The 17,114-nt window shown below is 38.1% G+C and overlaps 3 protein-coding genes across 3 annotated transcripts in view; all 3 read left to right on the top strand.

The window, feature by feature from the left end:
- LOC124437554 (sulfite oxidase-like) overlaps window positions 1-5,103 on the top strand; it is a 40,674-nt gene extending 35,571 nt beyond the window's left edge. The window contains exons 2-4 of the mRNA XM_046987519.1: window positions 2,542-3,024; window positions 3,113-4,040; window positions 4,581-5,103. Of these exons, the coding sequence (XP_046843475.1) occupies window positions 2,548-3,024; window positions 3,113-4,040; window positions 4,581-4,822 (1,647 nt within the window). The 5' untranslated portion in view covers window positions 2,542-2,547 and the 3' untranslated portion in view covers window positions 4,823-5,103. The remainder of the gene's footprint in view (window positions 1-2,541; window positions 3,025-3,112; window positions 4,041-4,580) is intronic.
- Window positions 5,104-5,527: 424 nt separating this feature from the next.
- On the top strand, window positions 5,528-6,502 carry LOC124437561 (myosin light chain 3, skeletal muscle isoform-like). Its single transcript, XM_046987531.1, has one exon. The coding sequence runs from the start codon at window positions 5,617-5,619 to the stop codon at window positions 6,055-6,057; it is 441 nt and encodes a 146-aa protein (XP_046843487.1). The 5' UTR covers window positions 5,528-5,616; the 3' UTR covers window positions 6,058-6,502.
- A 717-nt stretch (window positions 6,503-7,219) lies between these two features.
- LOC124437559 (V-type proton ATPase subunit d 1-like) lies at window positions 7,220-15,251 on the top strand. Its single transcript, XM_046987527.1, has 7 exons — window positions 7,220-7,434; window positions 8,069-8,240; window positions 8,986-9,164; window positions 9,775-9,854; window positions 10,840-10,917; window positions 12,395-12,571; window positions 14,826-15,251. The coding sequence occupies exons 1-7, from the start codon at window positions 7,311-7,313 to the stop codon at window positions 15,063-15,065; spliced, it is 1,050 nt and encodes a 349-aa protein (XP_046843483.1). The 5' UTR covers window positions 7,220-7,310; the 3' UTR covers window positions 15,066-15,251.
- Window positions 15,252-17,114: the final 1,863 nt, after the last annotated feature.

The following is a 17,114-nucleotide window of genomic DNA, read 5'->3' as shown; positions in this document are numbered from 1 at the left end:
TATCATTATAAACTTTGTTGCTAATGGAGTCTTTCTTTAGAAGCTTCCTTAACAGTCGTTGTAGTTTGGCTTCACGTGGTAGTGTGACGTCTTCTTTGAGTGGGGTAAACTTTGCTGTATTGTTAATGATTTTAAGGCAGGAGTTACGGTACATTTGACGATCCATGATTACAACGCCGTTGCCTTTGTCCGGTTTGAGAATGATAATGTTTGGATTGTTGCGAATGTTTTTAAGGATGTGATGTTTTTTGAAGTCAGCTGGTGTCGGGTGATAAGATGAGATGTACGAGTGAGCGATGTGTGCCAGCTCTGTTTTGAGATGCGTGTAGTCTTCTTGATTGCGAATGTTGTGTTTTATAGTTTGGTGGATTTTTTCGAATGTTGCCAGAATGTCTGGTTTGGGTTGAGTCGCAGTGGTTTAATGCTGAAGCCAAGGCCATTTTTCAGGAGTTCTAGTTCTTCGTCTTTTAATTGGTGTGATGATAGATTGGTTATCGTCTCGTTGTGTGTGAATGGTAGGGTTCTGTTCCTCGTGAGATTACTTAGTTTTTTCCGGTGTGTGGCAATTGTCTTTTGTAGGTATTTGGTAATGTTTTTTTCTAGAGCTTTGTTTATAATATTCCAGTCGAGAGAGGATAGATTATTCTTTAAACTTTCTGATATTTTTGATACTTCATTCGATAACTTCCTTTCTTCCTTTGTTCGCTTTTTGATTGCACTGCGTAATAGTCGTCTGCGTATCGCAAAGCTATCTTGGTTGTTGACATTTGGTAGTGGAAAGCAGAGAAACTTTGGATAAACGCCGAGTGAAAGACAATCTTTAAGAAACATAACATCTAATTCTGCTTTCCGTTGTTTGGTTTGAAGCTTTTCAAACTTCCGCAATTCTGATAAGGAAACCTTTCCTTCGTATTTTTGTGCTATGTCGTAAATAATGTTTCCATAATTTCGTAAAAGCACTATAGCCAATACACATTTAATATAAACGACAACTTTTTTGAAAATAGACATGTTTCGACATCTCATGATGTCATCTTCAGTATGAATGAAATAATAGGTGATACAGCACCCATAGCACCCATACTTGCTAACATTTTCATGGGCTCACATGAACGAAACTGGCTAAACAACTACAACGACACTAAACCACTATTTTACCGCAGATACGTTGACGATATTTTTTGTGTTTTTACTAACGAAACTGAGGCCATGAAGTTTTATAATTACATTAACACACAGCACGCAAACATTAAATTTTCTTTTGAAACTGAACAACAAGATCAACTGCCATTTCTTGACATTTTACTAACAAAATCTCACGACAGCTGTACAACATCTACATACCACAAACCAACGTACAAAGGACTTCTGACGAACTATTTTAGTTTCACACCACTTTCATACAAAACCGGACTTATACGCACACTAATCGACAGAGCATACAAACTTAACAATACGAACAATGGCTTTCAACGAGACATAAAAAACATCACATCCACTCTTTTACGAAACTCTTTCCCACTTCACTTTATTAACAGAACCGTAAAACGATATCTCGACAACAAACAAAGCAACAACCTCAACCTAGACACCGAAACTCCTGACACGACGATCACAACCAACACAAATGAAAATTCCAAAATAACAACTCTATACTTCAAACTACCATACATCGGACATTACTCACGACACACACAACGCAGACTTACAAACATCATGAAACGCTTCTGTACAGATATTGACATTCGACTAATTTTCACATCATTCAAAATCAAAAACCTTTTTTCATTTAAAGACCCAATCCCTGATTCAATTAAATCTATGGTGGTATATGAATTCAATTGCGCGGGATGTAATTCCCGATACATTGGCGAAACTTCGCGCCATTTATCCACCAGAATCAGGGAACATACCACAACAGACAAAAACTCTCACATCTACCGACACCTTCTTAAATCTCACTCATGCAAAACCAACTATTCACCCTCTTGTTTCAAAATCATCGACACTGCCGACACCTCATTCACCCTTAAAATCAAAGAAGCACTCCACATTAACAAAACTAACCCTGACCTCAATGTTCAAGTTTTCAAATTCAATACAATATTTAGTTTATAATACGCTCGGACGCTCCTCATTATATTATCTTATTTCCTTTTTATTGTTCTAATTTATGTATCATATTACTTTTATATAAACCCTGTATCACCTATTATTTCATTCATACTGAAGATGACATCATGAGATGTCGAAACATGTCTATTTTCAAAAAAGTTGTCGTTTATATTAAATGTGTATTGGCTATAGTGCTTTTACGAAATTATGGAAATATTACATTAATAATATGAAAAACAATCAAAATGATTTGAGTTGTATCAGAGTCAAGATAATTTAGTGTAGTGTACTTGCTAACACGATAGTGGTTATAAAGCTGAATAACTTGGTTGTCTTTGTTAAGATGCACTTGTTAAATAGATTTAAGAAGTAATTATAGGAATATGGTTGAAGCACTAAATGTCAAATTTTCCTATAAACATATAGGTCTGGATGATCTCTTTATGCAAAAGAAGTAGATTTCCTTTCTCAAACTTCCTAAAGAATGCTCTTAGAGGAAGTAGATTGGGTGGACAAACCACTCGTAATCATCAAACAACAACCAAAACTTCTAGAAATAGACAGTTGTTTTGGTCTAGCATAGTTGCAGGCTCACTTGGAACTGGTGTGATTCTGCTATATGGACAAAACACATTAAATGCTCGATCAAAGTTAAAAGTTGCGCCACCCACCCCACCCCTGTACTCAAAGGATGATGTTGCCAAACATAATTCTTTGGAGAATGGTATATGGGTGACTTTTGAAGGTCAGGTATATGACATTACTCAGTTTGTGGACCAACATCCTGGGGGGAAGAAAATTTTACTTGCTGCAGGGGGGGCTATAGAGCCTTTCTGGGCAATGTATGCAGTTCATCAAACTGAGGAAGTTCGTAATATGTTGGCAGAATATAGGATTGGAGAATTGAAGGTATTTGTGAAATGTTTTCATTTTTTATCAATTTTGCCTAATTCGTTTATCAATCTTCAATTTTTGCTGATTTCTTTGCAAATTACAGGCAGAAGACAAAAAGTCAACTCTAGATCTTAGTGATCCGTTCCACAACGATCCAGAACGCCATCCATCGCTTGTAGTTCGCTCTAGTAGACCCTTCAATGCAGAAACACCACTCTCCCTACTGGGGGACAGTATCGTTACCCCTAACACGCTCTTCTACGTCAGAAATCACCTCCCGGTTCCCGAAGTCGATCCGAAGACGTATCGACTACAGATCGATCTTGAAAACGGCGGGAAACCGGTTGATTTTGATCTTGAAGAACTAAAAACAAAGTTTCAGCAACATACTCTGACGGTTGCGATTCAATGCGCGGGAAATAGACGAGATGAAATGAACGTTATTAAGAAAGTTAAAGGTTTGACTTGGGCTGAAGGTGCTATTGGAAACGCGAAGTGGACTGGAGTCAAGTTAAAGGATGTTTTAATGGCGGCTGGTTTTAAAGAAAGAAGTGACTACACTGGAAAACATATACAGTTTGAAGGTTTAGATATGGACGTTTCTAAAGCTCCGTATGGTGCCTCCATATCCCTTAGCAAAGCTTTGGATCCTAGCAGTGATGTATTGATAGCCTTTGCGATGAACGGTGAAGATATCCCCAAAGATCACGGATATCCCGTTAGGATCATAATACCCGGTGTTGTAGGTGCCCGTCAAGTGAAATGGTTGAGCAAGATTGTGATAGCGGACGAAGAAAGTCGTTGTCACTGGCAACGCAACGATTACAAAGGATTCTCTCCTTGTACAGACTGGGATACAGTAGACTTTACTACCATGCCATCCATACAAGATCTACCCGTGCAGTCTGCCATATGTGAGCCAGTGAACGGTGCTTTGCTCGAGGAGGGAACTGAAGAGTTTACTGTCAAAGGTTATGCTTGGAGTGGTGGTGGACGTGGTATCGTCAGAGTTGATGTTTCTCCCGATGGAGGTGCGTGAGATATGAAAATATTGTTGTGTGAATTTTTGAATTTTTCTTATTCATTTATAGGTTATCTCATTTAGGAGATTTTACTCTTTCGTGTATGAAAGATTTTTCTGCATAAATCATTAAACAGAATTTATAACTGGATGGCTGCCTTAGTATTGAGCTGCATATGCCTGTTCTTACATGAAGCCAAATTTTACCTACAACCGCGCGTCACATTTTAGCTCACTGTCTTATTGATCATTTTTTGGGGTGTGTGTGTGTGTGTGGAAAGATTGGCACTAGCTGAATTTGCTAGCTTCAAATATTAACTTTCTTGTTGTATTCGATTGAATACTGCTACCTGACTGTGCTCACGTCATAAGCATAATCAAAACGGAGGAACAACTGTTGCATTAAGGCTGATGTTCTCCCACTTTTTGCTTTAAGTTTCTTCATGGAAACAAGTTGATTTGGTGGGATCTTGCATGATATCTCTGTGTCCTTCTCGTACAACTAACCGATGCGAAAGAAACTTGTGTTGATAAATGTTTATGTCCACAGGAAAAACATGGCAGATAGCTGATCTCAAGAAGACGGAGCAACCGGATGGTAAGGCATGGGGATGGACTCTTTGGGAGGCGACGATACCCGTGGAGAATCGTGAAACTGTCGAGGTTTGTTGTAAGGCCATAGATTCTTCCTACAATAGTCAACCGGAAAATGTAGCTCCAATATGGAACTTACGGGGGGTCCTGTCCACCGCCTGGCACAGGATAAAAGTCACTATCCCCCCTGAGAATTAATGCATTTGCAACGTCAAATTGAAATATCGTAAAAACTCAAGCTTAGCGAAGGTTTTTACTTAGAAAATAGTTAATTAATGCAGCATTTTTAAAAAATATTGGAACGTTTAACGTCGTCTTGTGATGGCTTGCTATCTGACGGTACGTCTTGTCGTAGTATGTAGAGCCTTAGCAATTGTCATTCACCATACAATGTGGTAATTTGAGCGTAATTTTTACTTGTATCGACATTCATCATGTATGACTGCTTAAAATGTATGTAAAAATTTCCCAGACTTGGAGATTTAGTTTTTAAAACTTCTTTCATGTTTGTTGCAATGGCGGGAAACATGCGAGGGCGTCTTTTGGGGATTTTTTCTCAAGTTTTGAAGTGCAGATTTTTGACCTGCACCTCATTGCTACAAATTGAGTGTGTGGACTTAGTGTTAGCAAATGACTCCTGTTGAGAAAATAAAATCATGATCCCAGCAGAAAAACTATCATGCGCAAAGAAATCGACATTCATCCAAGTGATGAACGTTGACTTTCTTCGAAAACGGACTGTGACATAGTTACGTTGTAAGAACCTTAAAGGACAAAGGGTGAAACAGACTTTTAAATTGCCATTTTCTCGTTGAAAAGGATTTCAGCTCAGCTGGAGATCGATTCTTACTTGTCATGCAAATTTCTTCCGTCGTTATTTGTGGGGGGATTGATCAATTCGACACCTTAAATTAGCTCATTTTTCGTGACGTTCACCTTGCGGTCAGTTCTCGCATTTTGCAAGGCGTTTTTTAAGCACTTCCCCGCAGAAAATGTCTTTCTCTGAAGATCAAATTGCCGAGATCAAAGACACTTTCATGATGTTCGATACAAAGGGCAAGGAGAAGGTTCCAGTCGAAGAAATGGGAAACATTATGCGCTCTTGTGGATTGAATCCGATGGGTGCCGACATTGATAAGTTTATAAAGGAACTGGGCGCAGGAAAAGATATGGAATTTGAGGAATATTTAAGCTATCACGAGGAATGCGCAAAAAAGGGAAATAGCGGCACTCTGGCCGCCTTCTTGGAAGGATGGAAGTGCTTCGATCACGAAGGAAACGGTTTTGTTAGTGATGCCGAAGTTCGCCATGTTCTGACAACCCTGGCTGACGCCATGACTGACGAAGAAGTCGATAAAATTCTTGAAGGCAAAGAAGACGCCGAGGGTCTTATAAATTACGAAGAATTGTCGAAGTTCATCATGTCCGGTTGACGTGACCTGTTCGAAAGGAAGACATTTGGTTTTTGAACATCTTTCTTGAAGGAGATGTCATTGTATTGTGTTGTAATCGACTGTTTCGTATGTTTCGTGTTTTTGTAATAAACAATTGATTCTATTCAATGACAGCTTATTGAATTGATTTAGAAGTGTAGTTTGCACGGAACATTTTGTTCGTTGACAATGTAACTTGCTGGTTTCTGAGGAACAGTAAAATGTCGGCCTGTTGTCGAAAGGAGCTTCTTTGCTCTCATCCTATTTTCCCAGATTTGATTTGTAGCGCTTTATGCTCAGGTAAAAACAATAATGGCTAGTTTATAAACAAATCCATTACGGGTTTTTTACTGGGCAAAGTTTTGGAGTTTCGAAGCAACAACGACTTGTACATTATAAATAATGAAAGTGTCTCAAATTTTAGATTCAGTTATTATCTGTTAAACATTCTTCCTATATCCTTTACTGTCATTGGTCGATTTTGTTTTGCGTTGAAAGTTCACTGAAAAATGTAAACACAAATGTGAAACTCCTGTCGAGTTATCTTTTTTAACACCTCCAGAGGCACCTCCAGCTTAATTGGGTTGCAAAGGGAAAGGTTAATGTTGACATGTTTTTATTTAATGATTGTAGAAACATGCATTTCAGTGACACAGACCATGAGTATGTAAACACTGACACCCCCCTCAAATTATCCACAGGATACACTCTTGCCTGGCTGCTTACTAAGTCCCAGTCTTCCAGCGTCACTGTTTGTCCTAATGTATTTTCGTATCTTAGTAAGTTTCCGTCACTGATGAGCGATATTTAACTCAATGTACTGAACACAGGACTTAAGAAGGAAGTACTTCGTTTATGAAGCGTTTTTCTTCCTCTAATTTTTAAACATTGTCATAACTCTCTTTAAATATTGATAGCAAAGAATGAAAAACTGGTGAATTTTTTAAAAGCCTGTCATTGTTCTTATGAACTGTCAACAATAAGTCATCATTGCTCCTTAGTTGTTCGTCTCGTGAACTGTTCGGAGTAAAGAAGCAATGTGGTGTCGGGTTCCGGATCCCACCCTTTGGATTCCGGATCCAAAGCTTGAATTTAGCTGGATTACGGGTTCTGGAGAAGTGAAATTTCAATTAGCTTACATGACGCCCATCATCAGGAAAATGTGATGGTCAGCGGACTCGGAACGTTTGAAGAAATAAATGAGAAAGAAAAACGAAAACGATTATTTTCTTCAAGTATAAAGTTAATATAATATGTACTCTGATCTTCTTTTCAACGTTGATGGAGGCTATCTCGAGGGTTTAGTTCGTGGCTTTAGATCTGGAATTTTAAAACGAACGGACTATCATAATTTGGAGCAATGCGAAACGCTGGAAGGTACGTAGTTCTTGAATAATCAATTCTTCGTAAAACTATCTTCAGGCAAAAAGTCTTATGTTTTGAGCGGTGAAAGGAGACTGTTGTCACATGATGTTCACATGGCAGTGTTTTAAGAAGCTAAAATTGTACAGTTTTTGAGCAATATCTGTTTGTTTTGAAAACATTTCATTTAGTAGACATGTCTTGTCCAAATGTCTTTTAAAAAGATCTCTGTTTTGCCGGGTTTTTTCTCTTATCTATGATCTAGTAGTAAGTTTGTGTTTTGCAATTGGGAGGCAACCTCCTACAATCTGAACATAGTTGGATTACCAACTCGAAAACTGTAAATCTGATGGTCTTTTACAGTTTGGCTTGAGAGGATTAGCGAGAATATTTTGAGATGTATTGTGTATTTAGCAATTCTCCCACTTAAGTGTGAAATGACAACATATAATGAAACTGCACTAATTCATTTTTCCATCTATTCACATAAGTCAATTTCAAAATACTCATAATGACTGTGACTCATGAATATTTTTGGCATTTGACAAAAAGTTTTGAAGATAATGAACTATGGCAGTGAAAAAAGTATGAAATTATGCACTGTTGTCCTTCATGTTGTCTGTAGAAATAATTATTTTTACTATTTTAGATTTGAAGTTGCACTTGCAAAGCACAGATTACGGCAGTTTCTTGCAAAATGAAGCAGGGCCACTGTCAGTGTCTGTAATTGATGACAGGCTTCGTGAGAAAATGGTCATGGAGTTTCGTCATTTGAGAAATCAAGCTGTGGAGCCTTTGGCTACATTCATGGATTACATCACGTTAGTATGTGTATGGAGATGTACGCATGAAACTTTACCCCCAATCATATGGATCTGCTTATGATCTTGTCAAGGTCTTGTATCCATCTTATAAGATCTTACTTAAGCCTTGGTAAGATAAAGTAAATGGTTTGAACCCGGGAGTATTGCCAGATGTTTGTAGATGTTGATCGTCCAGGTTGGTATAGTCATGAGAAGGGCTGTTTTTGTTGTTGTTGACTCAAAAACAGTCCTTCTCAGGACCTTGGTAAGATCTTGGAAAAATGATGTCATTAGTTTAGTTTGATCTTACCTAGATACTGCCAAGATATTTTGCCTGAATCTTTTCAATATCTTTTTGTGTTTATCACAGCGTAAGGGTCTGGTCTTTGGAATAATAAATTTAGTAATTTCTAGTGTGGGCAATAGGCTAATATTTTTTAGGTCAAAAGTTGGTAATTTTCCAACAGGTACAGAAGTGCCCAAGTTATTACATAACAACCATTTTCCCACCTGTCCGTTGACAATTGCTCCCTCCCCTCTCCCCTCATCTTTTTTTGTGCAACAGTTTTGAGGCTCCCCCCTGGCTGGTACTCCTTTGATTTGTTATGAAAATCAATTGTGAAAACATTTTCTGGAAGTTTTTGAATGGCAAAGTATATGAATATAGAAAAAGTTTTGTGCGACACTTTTTAAATGTAACTCCAATTATCACTGATAAAATTTAATGAATTATTTTAGTCAAAGATATTTTATCTTTCATTAGATATAGCTACATGATTGACAACATCATTTTACTCATAACTGGCACTTTGCATGAAAGAACTATCTCCGAACTCATCCCAAAATGTCATCCACTGGGAAGTTTTGAAGAAATGGCCTCCATCAACATAGCAGGGACACCAGTAGAGTTGTACAATGCTGTCCTGGTCGATACACCACTTGGTAAGGCTGAATGATTAACAATACTGGAGTTTATTTTATGAATATGCGGTGTGTATGAAAAAAAGTGAATCAAACTTAAATATGCTATCATCATATATTTGAAGTTGTGTTTCATACTTATATTTTTGTATGGCATAAATGCTTTAGCTTTCCAGTGATGTGTTCTTCATTTCATAATAACCAAATAAAATTGAGGACTTTTCAAATAAAAATTGCAAGTGAAAGTTTCAATTTTAAACCGCTGAGAATTGAATACAATTGTTGAGATGTCACGGATATTTCAAACAAAAGCTAATGAAACAGTTGGTTTTTCTCTGTGTTGTATCATTGTAGGCTAAGCAATGTTCAATAATTCTATTCAATGCCCAAAGATGAAAAATTGGAACTTTGACTTGCTATTTTTCCTTGAGGGGTACTCAAACATTTCTGATTGTAATGAAAATAAAAGCATATCATTGCAAAGCCAAAGAGCTCTTGTCTTTTGCCATGGAAAGACAAAAGTTCAAAGCACAATTTAAATGCACAATCGCCAATTCATTTTTTTGTACACAATATAAAATCTTACACAATTTTGTTGCACTTTTCACTAAAAAAAATACGGCATTTATAGCTCCATTCTTTGTGAATTGCATATCTGAACAAGATTTGGACGAGATGAACATTGAAATTATAAGAAATACATTGTACAAGGTAAAATTTGATTCGTTAATTTTTTTTAAATTCACCCGATCGTTTTGTCTTCATGAGGCTTAAACAGTGCTGTTTATCCCAGGCTGTAGTACTGCCGATAATTGGTGGCAGTGTGCGAATTAGTTGAGAAAAAACGATGTGCAATTGCTTTGGATAAAAGTGTTTCTTTAGAGGCATAATCAAATCGACATTACGTTAATTATTATATAGCGCTAATTGCTAAATTAATATTTTTAAACGTGCACAAATTCGTATGATTTTGAGCAAATTTGTCTTTTTCTCACGTTAGGTTTATTTTATTTAAAATCAAAATTCCCTTTGGTTTATTTTTCAAATTTGGCTTATTTTAAGTTTTTTTTTTTGTCTTCTTTTAAGAATCAAAATCAACATGTTTCCTGATTTTACTGAAAATACTCAAAATAGCTATGATGCCAATTGCCAAAAACAGTACATAACGGTTTACAAAACAACGTAAATGCAAAAATTGACATTAATAACGTATTACACCCCTATACATATGTCATATACATATAAGCACCATGTGTGTTGACTGTTGACAGACTTCCCAGTCTCAAAATGACAACGTCTTTAAAATTTGATGACATTGTGTCAACATGGATTTTAATGTCGCGCAGCGCACTCATTTATAAAGTAAAGATCAGTAAAGATTAAGCTTGAAAACTTTTTCCAATTTATGTGGTAGTAATCAATAAAGAAGTTTTTTGCATATCGTTTGAAAAAGTGATGTGCAATTGTTTTCATTTTAGCCAAAACGATGTGCAAATTGCACATTGCACACCGTTAATTCGCACACTGATTGGTGGGGAGGGGGTCATATGCATATGTGCACGTTATAGAAAACAATTAACTTAACACAGCATATCATGTATGTATGAATATGAACACACCCACCACCACCACCCCCCTAATTAGCAATGGTACTACAGCCCTGTGCTTATCGCAACACCATATATTCCTTTTGTAGACATACCTCGGAAGTTTCTACAAGTTTTGTGAAGATCTTGGTGGTGTCACGGCTGAAGTCATGTGTCCAATCTTACAGGTTGGTTTTTAATTGCCTAGCAACTTCGCCATATTGTTCCGTGGAGAAGATTATACATTTGATTGCTTCCAAAGCAGAGGAGGAAGATCCAGTAGGCTAATTCGTACGAACACATTTAGTTGGTCGAGCGAAATGCGCATGTTTTCATTCATACATTACTGTCTTCTTAGGCTTGCGTCAACAGAAGCATTTTAAATCTCATTACTACAATGACCATTACCGCGCCGTTGTCTCTCCACCATGCGTAAAAACAATTTACACAATACATAACATTGACATTACACCGTAGACCAAATTAGTCGGTAAAACTACAGAGAAAAAGCAGATTTTGTTCGACAGTTTACACACACGTGTAAAACACCGCCAGTGCTGCCACTCTGTGTATGCACATTTCACCTACCAAAACTTTATTTTCCCCCTACGAGTGGCAGCACTGAACACCGCATACATAAATCGTGCAATGTTTGTCCGAGTAGATGATATTTTTAGCACGTGCTTCACCACGTGTTTCTCAAGGTGGTAAAGGTGGATTGTACAGTGTGCATAAAGAAAAGCGAATCGAACTTTGATATGCTGTCATGTATTTGATATGTGTTTTACGATTATATTTTGATGTAGGAAGAAAGAAGAGCTTCTAAGCTTTGCAATGGTGCTTGTTTTATTTCATAGTAATCACAAATGATCGAGTACTCTTCAAATAAACAATGCAAGTCGAAGTTTCATTTTTACACCGTTGTGTATTGACTGCAGTTGATGAGGTTTCACTGCCATTTCAAACAAAAACAGATGAAAGTTTTTCCCTGTGTTGTAGCTATCATGCTTTGGAGACTCTTTGATAATTGTATTCAATTCTCAGCGGTGGAAAAACGTAATTTTAGCTTGCAATTGTTATTTGAAGAGTACTCGATCATTTCTATTGGTCATGAAATAGTAAACAAGGAGAAAATCTTTAACTTCTTAATGAAATATAACATCAAATTCCCGATTGTCTACAGAATTTCGATTCATATTTTTTATACACATTGTATAATTCATAAAATATGGAATAGTTAAATGTTTTTTCTGTGAAGAATCCTCGGTATGATCTCGCCAAATCAGCATTACAGATTCATTGATAATTTCATTGACAAATTGAGACGTGGATGTTTAAGAAGAATGCGGTGCTCCTCTTATAGTCATTCAACAAACTTCCTCGTACCATGCCCTTACACGGTCTAACTTCGTGCTCGTAGTTCTACTCGTAGTCGTTGCTAGAGCTCGCTATCAATCTGTTTGGAGACGGAACTTCTTAATATCTTTCTTTTACAAATAAAATTGATTTACTTAAATCAAAACGTAATCAAAAGTCATTTTTTTGGATACGCCCTTCGGTCTAAGGCTTGCACTAATCTGCTCTTGAGTTCTTGCAAATGTCTTCCCTGTTCGAAAAAGCCCTGCGAACGAAGTGAACATCTTTTATTTCTTAATTTCTGTACAGTTTGAAGCGGACAGACGAGCGTTCATGATCACCATCAATTCTTTTGGCACCGAACTAAGTAAAGATGACCGCGTTAAGCTGTTTCCAACCTGTGGTAAACTTTACCCAGAAGGACTTGCGATGCTTGCTAAAGCTGATGAATACGATCAAGTAAAAGTGGTTGCCGAATATTATGCGGTAAGTCTCATGAACCTTTTGAACTCGACTGACATGAATTGATGCCTGTGTTTGCCTTTGAAGTTTTCTTGTGATCACAAGAGAAAACATCCTGCTGAATCCACCTTTTCGACGGTAGACATACGTGTCAAAAATACGAGGTTAAAATTACAAAATTCGGACAATCAAATGGTCGGACATAGTATTGTTTATGTACGATAGTGGCAATAAAATGGTTAGGAGATGATTTCGAGTTTTAGGGTATTAGTGAATCTGATTCTAGTTATTCAGAACGATTATTTATAAAGGCAGAAAGCGTAACAGTAAATATTTACTATTTTGTTGCCATTGAAGTGCCAGGCGGGAAACGGATTCTCAAAATGAGTATTAGAATTGTTTGTTGGGCTCTAATATTTTGAGAATTAACTATTTTGTGTTAGAAAAAAGCATAACGATCAAAGGAAAGCTTGAATACTGGCATGTTGTTGCGTTGGATGCTTTCGTTCGTGATGAGAGAGGCTGTCGCTCATCTCGAGAGAGTTATGAGAAAGTTATATTGTAAATGGTATAAAAACGTATAAGCATGTTCAAAGTTGAATTAAATTGGCAGAAGTTGTTGCAGTATCCTTGGATGTTCTAGTTTCTTTTATGAGAATAAAAAGTAAACAAGATAAAATTCGAAAGCAAAAACCCCCGTTTTCGGTCCATGATTCCCGATATCTTCTTAAGCGTAAGGCATTAGAACGCTGCATGTTAACGTTTCGGTAGGAGATTTCGGCCCCTTCCACGCTATCCTACTTGGGGATGTCAATAGCAAGCTTCCGCCCATCAGACCCCGAGATCACCTGCGATAGGCTTTGCTCGGGGTACGCAGGGAGAGTGCGGTCGCGACCCGAAACGTCTGGGCCCTTAAGCCACTGCATACTTATCGCACCCAGCTTCCACTGCTAGTTGACATCTACTATCCATATATTTAGCTTTACATTTATATACATAAATTCAAAGGCCTTACGAAAGTTGTGATATTATTAAAGTCGCTACTGCGCATGCCCAGATGATTTCTTCAATAATTTGCGACTAAGTTAGCTAACTGCCACAAATGTAGTGCAATTACATATGGCTAGTCGTTGCCATGACTATGAACAATTATTCCAGTTGACTGCGCATACTCGAGCGCATGCGCAGATGATTTCTCTATTATATTGTTACTAAGCATGCTATTTACTTCAAAATCGGTGCTAGTAGATGCAGTTGGTTGTTAGCATGACCATGAACATGGGCAGCTAGTCAAGTTGACTGCGCATGCTCAAGAAAACTGCGCATGCGTAGATGATATATCTGAAAATTTGTGACTGAGCGAGCTATTTACTCATTAATCGATACTATTACATCCAATTGGTCATTGCCATGACCATAAACTTGGAAAGTTGGTGGAGTTGACTACGCATGCTCAGTTTAATTCTCAATTAATTTGAAATTGGTGCTTGTAGATACGCTGAGCAAGTTTTCGATCATATATAGTTGGCATGCTCTTTGTCGTCTGAAGTTTGTTTTGACAAATGCATATCAAACTCATCAACACTTTGTTACGCCACTCGTAATATCCGTGACAATGTTAGAGATGTTTTTGTTTTTCTCTATAACTTTGTATCTGCACATTGCGTGTAATATCCAAATTTTCCTTTAATTTGACGGAAAATGGTTTTTATTCACTCTTACACTATCTGCCTTTATAATTAGTCGTTTTGTATTTCTAAAATACAATTCGCAAATGCCCCACGAGCATCTTCATTCTATTTTATTGCCACTATTCTACATGTACAATAATACGTATGTCCGACCATTTGATTGTCCGAATTTTGTAATTTGATCTCGTATTTTTGACACGTGTGTCTACAGTCGGAAAGTGGATTTGACTTTGTGCCAGGGCCGTAATGGAGATTGGGAAGCCCTTAGAAGAAATTCTCTGTAAAATTTATAGGCTCGGATGCGTGGATCTATACTCATCTAACCAGAAGATGCAGATTTTCAGATGCATGCATTGGTGTGCTAGCAAAGTTCGCCCCACTCCCCCAGCTGTTTGCTCCCTTTTCTGTGCTTCAGGGCCATTGTATTTCAGGGCCCCTTAGGAGTTGTTCTAACCTGACCTTTGTATATTACGCTTCTGGTTGAATTTACTGTGTATTGGACTATTACTCTACAGTGTAAATTTGACATGTCAGCCGTCGGCCATCTTAAGATTTATTCTAATTTCAAAATATTTTTATGTGAAAAGGACTATCGACGGCTATTTGATGGCGCTGGTACGAACCCCGGGGAAAAGACTCTGGAAGACAAATTCTTCGAACACGAGGTAAAGTTGAACACTCTCGCTTTCGAGCAACAGTTCCATTTCGGTGTCTTCTACGCTTTTGTGAAATTGAAGGAACAGGAAAGTCGAAATATCGTTTGGATTGCCGAATGCATTGCGCAGCGCAATAAAGCGAAAATTGATAATTATATTCCCATATTTTGAATCGGGCAAAATTTAAACTGGATGCGACATTTCTTAGAAATTGAACGCGAATCGTTATTGATTTTCAAATGCGAGTATATTGACATATAAATAACATAATTGAACGTGTAATTTGTTATTCATATCTTATAATCATCATTGTTATAAAATATGACAAACAGGAAAATAAATTTATCTATTAGTATACCATATTTTTTAACATCTTCTACCCGTAACTTTCCCATTTTGACGCCGTTTTCTTGGTACCTTCCTTTCTCCCCACCTCTAGGCAACCCTAACTTTGGTAGTACCCCTCCTTCCTGTCTCCCCACCTAGGCAACTCTAAATTGGGTAGTACCCTTCCCTCCTCTCCTCTTTTAGGCAACCCTAACTTTAGTAGTACCCTTCCTTCTTGTCTCCCCACCTTGGCAACTCTAAATTGGGTAGTACCCTTCCCTCCTCTCCTCTTTTAGGCAACCCTAACTTTGGTAATATCCCTTCTTCTTGTCTCCCAACCTCTAGGCAACCCTAACGTTGGTAGTACCCTTCCGTCCCGTCTCCCAACCTCTAGGCAACCCTAACTTTGGTAGTACCCCTCCTTCCTGTCTCCCAACCTCTAGTCAAACCTAACTTTGGTAGTACCTTCCCTCCTGTCTCTCCTCTTTTAGGCAACCCTAACTTTGGTAATAACCCTACTTCCTTTTTCCCCACCTCTAAGCAACCCTAACTTTGGTAGTACCCCTCCTTCCTTTCTCCCCACCTAGGCAACCCTAACTTTGGTAGTACCCTTCCCTCCTGTCTCTCCTCTTTTAACTTTAATAACCCTTCTTCCTTTCTCCCCACCTCTAACCCTAACTTTGGTAGTACCCCTCCTTCCTTTCTCCCCGTCTAGGCAACCCTAACTTTGGTAATACCCTTCCCTCCTTTCTCTCCTCTTTAAGATAACCCTAACTTTGGTAATAACCCTCCTTCCTTTCTCCCCACCTCTAGGCAACCCCAACTTTAATACCCCTCCTTCCTTTCTCCCCGCGTCTAGGCAACCCTAACTTTGGTACCTTTCCTCCTTTCTCCTCTTTTAACCCTCTTTAATAACCTCCTTCCTTTCTCCCCACCTCTAGGCAACCCCAACTTTGGTAATACCCCTCCTTCCTTTCTCCCAACCTTTAGGCAACCCTAACTTTGTACCCCTTTTCCTTTCTCCCATTTCTAGGCAACCCTAACTTTGTAATATCCTCCTTCCTTTTCCCAACCTTTAGGCAACCCTAACTTTACCCTTCTTCCTTTCTCCCAACCTTTAGGCAACCCTAACTTTTGTACCCTCCCTTTCTCCCAATTTCTAGGCAACCCTAACTTTGGTAATATCCCTCCTTCCTTTCTCCCAACCTTTAGGCAACCCTAACTTTGGTAATACCCTTCTTCCTTTCTCCCAATTTCTAGGCAACCCTAACTTTGGTAATATCCCTCCTTCCTTTCTCCCAACCTTTAGGCAACCCTAACTTTGGTAATACCCCTTCTTCCTTTCTCCCAACCACTAGGCAACCCTAACTTTGGTAGTACCCCTCCCCCTTTTTCTCCCTACCTCCAGGCAACCCTAAATTTACCCAATTGCCATTGCTCTCACAAGAGTAACCTCCCTCATGTGATCTTGCGCAAATCATACTTTATAAATGATATACTATTATATTTATCGCACGACTCCTTGTACCAAGTACTAGTACCAACTCCTTCAAAAGCAAAAACTCATGTTGATTCTAAAATTTCTCGAGATAATAGATATGCTATTGTTGGGCGATTCTCTGAAATAGAGGCTTCATGATAAATATTCAAAAACTACAAGGTATAATACGTTGATCGTGTATTTTAGTTTACAAAAGCATTAAAGGACGGGGTATTTCATGTTTGTTTCATTTCTCTCCTATATCAAAGCTCACAGAATGTGGCACTTGTTAAAAGGACTCAGCAACCTCCCTTTTCTGACTGTCACACACGTGACTTAGCGCATTTGCCTTCGCATCTCTGAGAAGTATTGTGATAAACTATAAGGCGTCATATGTTTTCTGATGAATTCAC

The sequence above is a fragment of the Xenia sp. Carnegie-2017 genome, unplaced genomic scaffold (genome assembly GCF_021976095.1).
Source record: "Xenia sp. Carnegie-2017 unplaced genomic scaffold, XeniaSp_v1 HiC_scaffold_16, whole genome shotgun sequence".
NCBI classification, from domain to species: domain Eukaryota; kingdom Metazoa; phylum Cnidaria; class Anthozoa; order Malacalcyonacea; family Xeniidae; genus Xenia; species Xenia sp. Carnegie-2017.
The sequence above is the reverse complement of the archived record's forward strand: the minus strand, read 5'-3'. Positions and strand labels throughout refer to the sequence as shown.